Here is an 8,772-nt window from a genome sequence, read left to right on the forward strand (position 1 = left end):
TTCTTCTATCTCCTATTAAGTGAGATCACATTGTACGATGTATTATTAATATGAACTGTTTCACATGAAACATTAGTAATGTACATACTATTCTCACCAAACTGATAACTGTGATTAAATTCAGTGTAAACAAATGCCATATGTTGCCACCCCTAAAAAATTCCTGCCCCCCTCTTGCCACCCCATAAATATTTTTCTAGATCCGCCCCTGGCGACAGCTTATGGCAACAGTGGGCTGCTATGACACCAAATCCCATAATGCGTTTCGAGGAGAGCTCTCTGCGCTGAGCATTTCAGGAACATAAACATATCATCAGAATGATTGACAATTAGAAGGGCCACTTATTTAGATGATCCACCCGGAAATAAAAGATTGTCTTCTGTACCTTTAACATAGATGTGTTTAGCCCATTTTTTGGGGGGTGCTGTATGCCATATTTTGTAAAAATCAAACCAGCTATAAATGTGTAAAAACTAGTGATGCCCCTTCTATTCAGATCGGAAAAGCTCCGCTATCCGAAGTTGTAACTTTAGAAAGACTGAGGCATTGTCTCAATGGTAAGTTGCACTTATTTAATAAAAAACTGTAGAATATCTTAAAGTGTCTGAAGATTGAAAGGTCATGAACACAGAATGTAAAAACGATGAGATGCTGTATGCAAGTTGTCCGTAAGCCCATAGATGTGGTTATTACTTTCCACGCTGGACCTTTTTTTGTTGTTTTTTTTTGATTGTTTGAAATAACAAAATGTGTAATGGAAAAAAAAAAGTGTAAAAACTAATATTTTTTAAAAGCACAATTAAAAATCAATACTTAAATTCACCGAATCCTAATTTAGTACATTTTTATTCATTTTATTTCAATTATTTTTGTGAATTTAGCCATTGCTTTTACAGGCTTTTATTATCTGTCTAACCATTAAAACAACTGTATATATCTTCTTAAACACAATAGATTTTACGATAACAAAGAGGGAGGGGGTAGAAAGGGGAAAGGAGGGGAGTATGGCGTGTGCAAAGCGCAGGAAGACCGCGTTGAGAAAAACAGAATAGTGGCAAGAAAAACAGCAGTGGTTCAGCCGAGACAGAAAAAAAACTTTTATTCAGTAGATAGTTTACATACATGAGGGAAGTATTGTCATCGGCCCATATTAAATGCTTTCTAGAAGCATCCATACACTTAACATATCTGGATTTCTGTCTAAACAAGACATCTTTATTACATTTACCTAATTATCTATATGCTTTAGTACTTGGTTAATTACACTATACAAGGAGGAGAGAACAAAGAGATGAGAGAACAGAACAGGGAGAGAGGAGAGGAGACTGAGAGCACAGCATAGCAGCCACTGAGCCAAAGGATCTCTTGATTTAGCGGATGAGACTGTAGGTCCTAAACAGAACTGTTCTAGTTCCCACTTAGTCAGGCACACACAAAAAAGAGCACTTCATGAAAACTGGATCAAAAGCTTTAAATTGATGAAAAAATAAAAATAAAATAATTATATATATATATAATATATATATATATATATATATATATTCATTTATTTATTTTTAAATCTGGTCTCTGCTTTGCTTGTCAGATTTTTGGCCAAAGTGTTCATATAAGAGGCATTAGTGAACAGTGGAGTCAGCAATTGGCAAAAGGCACCAATAGGCAACAAAACCAAATGCAGAAAGTGTTTGTAGAAAACACAGAGCAGTACCCAGGGAGCTGGCTAGATTACTAAACCTCTGATCCTAGAATTGCCCAAAAACTGAGCCATCATCATTTAGATCTTTTGAAACTTCCTCAAGTCCTAGTAATTACCAGTTTTCCTGCTGTTAAGTAATAAAGTGAGAACTTTTTTATTTAGGGAAAAGCCTAAACAAAAAGTTGTGGAGGGGATGATGTAGGCACATCAAGGCTCCCCATTTTTAAACAACTTTAATATCTATGCAATTCCATTGGCTTTAATTATTTTAGAATATTACAACATAAATGAATATCTCAGTGTAGGATGATTAGGAAAGCATAGGAAAGACAGTTATTTCTGCACATGTCAAGATGAAAACAACTCCAGATAATCAAATACTTAACTCATGCTTTGAATTCATTTCGAACAAACAAATATAAAAGTGTGAATGCTGTAGGTCCAGGTCAATGCAGTGTGTTTTTAATTTATATTTATTTTTAAATATTAATTTCCATTCATCAGTCAGGCTGTGAATGGGAGTCACGCACACAGACACGTTCATCCTTGTTGTACAGACAAAACTCTTACTTTAAACTCACAATGTTTGTGTATTTCCTGAGGGCTTTTTAGTTTTTTGTGAATGAAACCCATTTTGTGCAGTTTCAAATCCAACCAGAGCAGCAACTTTCAACCTTTGTTATAAAAAAAAAAGGGGGTGTTTGAACTTTCCCTAAATCTCATGTAGTTAAAGTTGTTAAAGCTTTCTTTTCCTTTTTCAGCAGTTGTATTGGCCCAATGTCTCTTTTGTATACATTTCCCCTTAATTTAAAGTTTATTTAGCACTTTTCAACAATCCACGTAGTGTATAAAGTTAATAAAATTCATATAAAAACAAGATGTCAAGACAAATTATAAAAAAAAAAAAAAAAAAAGAAAAAAAAAACCATGTTACAATTCATTAAAAGTTCCTAGGGCTATAGAACAAAAATAAAACCATAATATCAACTAAAAGAAAGGAAATTCATCCACAAGTGAACAGCTAGGAGTAAAAGGCCCATTTGAACTGATGCTGAGAGTTTAGTTCTGTGCAATATTTCAGATTTGGTCCAACTGATGTATATAAAAAAAAAATCGGAGATCTATAATCTACAGTAACAGGCATCTAGGCATTTCCATTACTATGCATTTTCTCCAGTTTGGTGATTAATAAATTGGTTTGAGATTTCCAGCAGATTCTATGTTCCAGTATCCCACACTCTCTGACCATCCTCTATAGGTTTATCATATATTTAGTTTTTTATAAGATCAATATTTTTAAGCCAAACCATTGTTCATTTGTGACAGACTAACCCTAACCCGAGTGACACCCTTAACAGACCAGTTCATCTATGAAATAATTTTGGGCCCACACGTTATATCTGATAGAGCAGATTTATGACCTAGCAAGTCAGATTGATGTCTAGTTTAGTTGTACACATCATGATCTGGGACCGCTCGCAGTGAACTCATTTACTGTAGGAAAGATAGGGACACCCAGTAACCTGGCAGTAGCCAGATTGATATGTGTAGAACTGAGTTGAGTTCCACTTCAATCTGGGATGGCTGCTGTTCAGTCTGTCTATGAAAAGGATTTTAGTTCAATACTTCAAGCTGATTGGGTGACGTGCCTGCAAGTATCTGCCTTCCATTATACGCTTTCAGCTGATCGTAGCAGCGAATCGTGACGTTTCGTAAGCTGATAAATCAAAGCACAGACATCTTTACCATCTGCAAATGCACAAAGTGCTTCTTTTTGGCCCTTTTTAAACAAGAAATTGTCGCTATTTTAGCTAAAACTGAGTCAATTGCGGCATTTTAATGTTGAGGCCCATATGGCTCTGGAGGCTCCTGGATTTAAACACATAGAGTTGCTAGTTCGGTATAAACCATGTACACCCCTAAAAAAAAATCTTCAACTGACACCAACCATCTGAAACAGATGTACAGTAACGGATAGTTTTGTAAATTGGAACAGAAAATTCAATTGCAGGGTTTCCATATTCAAAGATTGCCCTATAGTTTCTTCAAGATGTTAGCTTTTTACTTGCATAAATATGATATTTCTTAGAGTGTGTTTATGTCCAAGTATTTTATCCTTTGTGTTTTGATTTATGAATTTCCATTAGTTTTTTCTGCTGTAAGGAACTATAAATGGCGCGTAGTGAAACGTGCTGAACACAAACTTCTCTTGCCAGGATCAATGTAATTCACCCAACATGCAGCGGTCATTATGTTACGCCTGATGACATAGGCCCTGTCACAACAATAACACTTTCACCTTTTTGACCAGATGTCAGCTGATCACACATCTGAGCGAACCTTATCAAAGTACATCACCACAACTCATTTCTTATTGAGCAAAAATTTTTGTTTTCTAAATTAAGTTTTTAATTAATTCTCTTTTTACTATGTAGTACATTAGTGAATACAAAACCATTACGTGCTGTCGCTTTGAGATGTTTAAGTGTATGATTACAAAAGTAGTGATGCCATAGTTTTGATGCGCAGTGATGACACAGATTACAAGTTATCAATTTCACATATTCTTTTCCTGGCCATATACTGACTCAAGCCACGTGTCTTCAATTACACTTTTTTTTTCAATCCCAGGAGGTTTTTACCAAGACTTTTGCCAAGCAAAATGAGGAGCATTTACAACAGAGTATGCAGACACGATCATTCCTCCAAGTTACTCAGCAGATGAGTCAACAAGTGCAAGTAAAAATGTACAAGTCACCCATGAATGCTGAATCCTCCAACAGGAAATCTGGTTTGCAACATGACAAGCAGCTGTAGAAAATCAAGTATAATGAGAATCCTGCATGGAGGGAATCACCATTAACCTTGGCCGAACCACAGTGTCAAAAATGCAAGAAGAATGACTCAAACAGCTGAAAGACACCATTAATGGCTTTGTGTCAAACGAAGGCAGCAGAGCAGGTTGCAACATGTTGCTTTTTTACCTGCTCACAAACTTACTCCAACAAATAGACAGAGCCCACCCTAAACAATACGCATGAGCGGCTGCCTTTTGGTCTCTGTAAAAAAAAAAACTATGTGAAAAAAGATGAACCCCCCCCCCCACACACACACCATCCGCCTTTAAAAAGTTATGCAACTAAAAGTTTTCCATGTCAGATAGAGTCACACTTGGACAATAGTGCACATAAGCTGCAGTTTCCAAAACAGGATTCCAACTGTCAGGGAGATTTGTTGACAGGGATCTCCTTTCTTCCTGCCAATTCCAACGTCTGAATGCTACAAACCAGACTTTTATGTCAACTCAATTAAAATACCTTTGGAAGTACTTTGTGATCTATAGAGCAACCCGTTATGATTTCGTTATTAATAGCAAATTGTTCAGAAATCGGTTATGAATTTTACCCAAAAATTGTCCATGTAACATCACATAAGATCAGAGGTTTTTATTCATTTCAAAACATATATTTGCACCTTTTTAAATTTCCTGTCTTTTTTTTTTAAAGCAAATCTCCAATAAAAATGTAATTTGTTTAGCTGCAAAAACAAGAAAATGCAGTATTTCAGAACCCTGCATTCATTTCTGTGAGGAAGACAAGTCTGCCGTTTCATCTTTAAAAAAGCATTTTCCCCAATCTGATCTCCAATGTCGGTGTCTGACATCATTTTTGGATTAGGCGTCGACTTGAGGTCACCGATCAAAAGTCATGCATGTTGCAGCAGGACATACTTTGTTTGTTTTCTTTATTTTCAACCCACTAACCATGAAGCATACAGAATCTGAATATGTTGACAGTACACTGACTTAAACCCACTTCTTTCAATGTTTAGTGTAAATTAACGGTTCTTATAGCGTCTTTCATGCTTTTAAATATCGAAAGGGTTTTGTTGCAGAAAGCCTTGTATGATTGAATGATAGTTGCAGGTGTATTTGTTGCTTGCTGTGGAAACTAACCTTAAAGGGGTCATAGAATGCAAAACCAAGTTTACAGAGTATGAAGTGTCGACTGCTGGGCCGCTGACTGGACCAGACCTGAGCAGAGAGCTTTGAGCCGCAGGCAGCAGGAAGCACGGGGCCGCATGTGTCCAGGCTACAGTCACTGGGTTGGGTTTGGTCGCTCCGTCCCCCACTGGCTCCCTGACCCCGCTCGGGTTCCCGGAACAGCCCTGGAGCTGATGGCTCGGATCGAGTGCCCGATGTGCTTAGACTATCTGCTGCACTGTGGTCGACCAAAATCCCGGACAATTTTGAAATCCCCCGCGGACATTTTTTAGGTATGAACATGTCTGGGAAAAAGAGGACGTCTGGTCCCCCTACCATATCAACAATTTGATGCTTCAGTAAGTGAGTGCTTGTTGCTATGATTTGTCTTTGCTCAGCAGCTTCGCTCGTAAACCAACCAATCAGCGCACAGCTCATCTAAATATTCATGAGCATCCCATAAAATAAATTTAAGAAAAACCTGCCGCTTCATTCTGGGGTTTTAACCAGGCTTGCATTAGGGCTCATAGAACAGCAAATATACCATTTTCAGCCCAACCAATGTTACACACCCTATTCAGAGACCTTACAGACCAGCACCTATACCCTAAGTTAAATGACCCCTTCAATTAATCGGACAATACTCTGGGTAGGAAACGACTGGTTTTAAAGGATGTTTTTTTTTTTTTAAATCAAAACATTCACAATTGAAACAAATTGAAAAAAAATTCTATCCAGCCTACAGCAAAAAAAAATTCTTTAGACTGTTTAAAATTATTGCCACAGAACATCTGAACAGATATTGAAAAATATGAGGGCTGAAACAATCAGAGTAATCGTGATTAATTGATTATTGAAATAATAATCAACTTATTTAGTAATCAATTAATCGTTAACTGGAGCGTAGAGGAATCATTAGTTGCAGCCCTAAACAAGATAAATGGGAAATGGGTGGAAAGCAGGTTTTAGCAGGGGCAGAGCTATATGGGGGGCCAGGGGGGCCATGGCCACCCTTAGCCAATCATTGGCTACCCCTTTGGCCATCCCTACCATTTTTTCCCTCTAATACAGACAGTGGCAGCAGTAATACCCTAAAGGGGAATATTCAAGATTATTAAATATTGAAATATTTCATATATTAACGACTTGACAACAGAAACCCTGGTTAGTTATGCACATGGATATACAAACATTAAAGATGATAGATACAGAATTTATACTCTTTTCTGAACAAAATTTTGAATTATTTGGGGTAAAGTTAAAATGATGTGCCTCCGCAAGTCATCTAGGAGGCTTCATTAAAATCATAGATAAAAAAAAAATACTTTAATAAAAATTCATTAAAATGTGGATATTAGTAGATTTATATAATTTTTTTCCTGCAGAATGATTATCGATAAAGTTAGCTAATAACAATGTGAAATATGTTCGTCCCAGTCGTCTTTATTTAGAAAATATGGATGTTGTAATTGTTCCTGTTGGAACGGTGTAGATTAACCCTGAGGTTCTGGTGCCTTTCGACCACCCCTCAGTGTTCGGCCACCCCACATTGGGATTTTCTGGCTACGCCTCTGACTAAAAGATATAAAAGCATTCCTGGCTGACTGTCTTTTTTGATGTTCTCAACTCAAATAAACACAAGTAAGATCACCCCCCCCCCACCCCCCCAATCTCTATTTCATCACTCAGCTGGGGGGGTCTCTATTTGAATCTATCAGTTGTGTTTTCCCTGTTATATATTTGTTTATTTTAAATAATAAACACAACTAGATAGCAGATTTTGAAATAAATTATTGTAGTGAGATGATTTTGAAAGAGGAATGGATATTTGGAAAAAAAATTAAATAAAAGCAGACACTCCACACAAATCCACTCCTACATTTGGATACAGTTACAGGATACTCTCGCAAGAAACAAATCTCATACATGAGATAAAATATCAGGGAGTTTTACTGAGAACAAATGATCCAAGTACCTCCCACATCAAGATTCAGTACTATTCAGTGCTGAGAAGGATAGAAATATTATGTTTGGCTTGTCTGAACAAGATAGAGGCTATTAAAAAAATAGATGTACCAACTACATACTTTTTGGGCTTTAAAGTGAGCCCCTTATCTTGGAGCAAGTTGTTTGACCTCTAACAAAACAATAAATCAAATGCCTGTTGAGCAATCCTGTGTGCGTCATCGGACAATAATCGCCAAATCTGGAAGAGCAGATTTTATCCAGTTTTTTTTTTCTGTCTTTTTTTAAGTTATACTCATTTGTTGACTATGTTTATTGAAATTCGTGCAAAAAATGAAGCAGTATGAAGCCGATCCAAACTGCAGCTCCTGATTAATAAGAAAGGGAAAGCGAAATGCGGCTACTCACCAGCAAACACGCAAAGAACATCCACCACGATGAAGATCAGCTTTTTCTTGTGCTCAGTCATGTTTTCTCCAGCGCTGCCCCGCTTTCTGAACTGGAGCCCGGCGGTAAAAACGCAGGCGGACTGGGAGGGAGGAACACCTGGTTTAAGGGGCTGTGCGTAAAAATGAGAATGATGTTTCTTTTCTATAAAGAGGGTTGGATTAAAGCGTCCAGCTGGTTCTTCCGGCTTCGCTGCTCTATACCTGCTCTCCTGTCCGTTCCCCTGACTGACTGACTGACTGGCTGGCTGGCTGATTGTTGGCTGTTTCAGGTGCGCATTTGTGTCCGGCCTCCACAGCGGGGCGCGGCTCTCAGCGCGGGAGGATTCAAACCATTCAAAGCAATCATTTAATTTTAATCTGAACTCAAATTGTGTCTTCAAAAAGGTAAAATATTAAGATTCTACACTTTTTTTTTTTTCCACTTCTATAAAAAATATTCTGAAATAGTCATGAAAGACACTGGTTTTAGGGCTGCTCAGTGGCCTGCAGCAGGAAGGTTGCAGGTTTGATACCCGACTCGGGGTCTTTCTGCATGGAGTTTGCATGTTCCCTGAGCATACATGGCGTCTCTCCAGGTACTCCAGCTTCCTGCCACAGTCCAAAAACATGACAGGTTCTCTAAATTCTCCCTAGGTGTGAGTGTTTACCTGAATGGTTGTTGTCCTAATACTGATCCTCC

At 37.7% G+C, this 8,772-nt stretch overlaps 1 protein-coding gene across 2 annotated transcripts in view; it reads right to left on the reverse strand.

Annotated features, from left to right (window-relative positions):
* The window catches only part of plpp2 (phospholipid phosphatase 2), a 37,026-nt gene extending 28,695 nt beyond the window's left edge, over window positions 1-8,331 (reverse strand). The window contains exon 1 of one of the 2 annotated variants that reach the window (XM_015399472.1): window positions 8,053-8,331. In XM_015399472.1, the coding sequence (XP_015254958.1) occupies window positions 8,053-8,073 (21 nt within the window). In that variant the 5' untranslated portion in view covers window positions 8,074-8,331. The remainder of the gene's footprint in view (window positions 1-8,052) is intronic. The other variant, XM_015399473.1, reaches the window with a different exon arrangement.
* Window positions 8,332-8,772: the final 441 nt, after the last annotated feature.

This window comes from Cyprinodon variegatus, unplaced genomic scaffold (assembly GCF_000732505.1).
Source record: "Cyprinodon variegatus isolate N-32 unplaced genomic scaffold, C_variegatus-1.0 Scaffold1016, whole genome shotgun sequence".
Taxonomy (NCBI): Eukaryota; Metazoa; Chordata; class Actinopteri; order Cyprinodontiformes; family Cyprinodontidae; genus Cyprinodon; species Cyprinodon variegatus.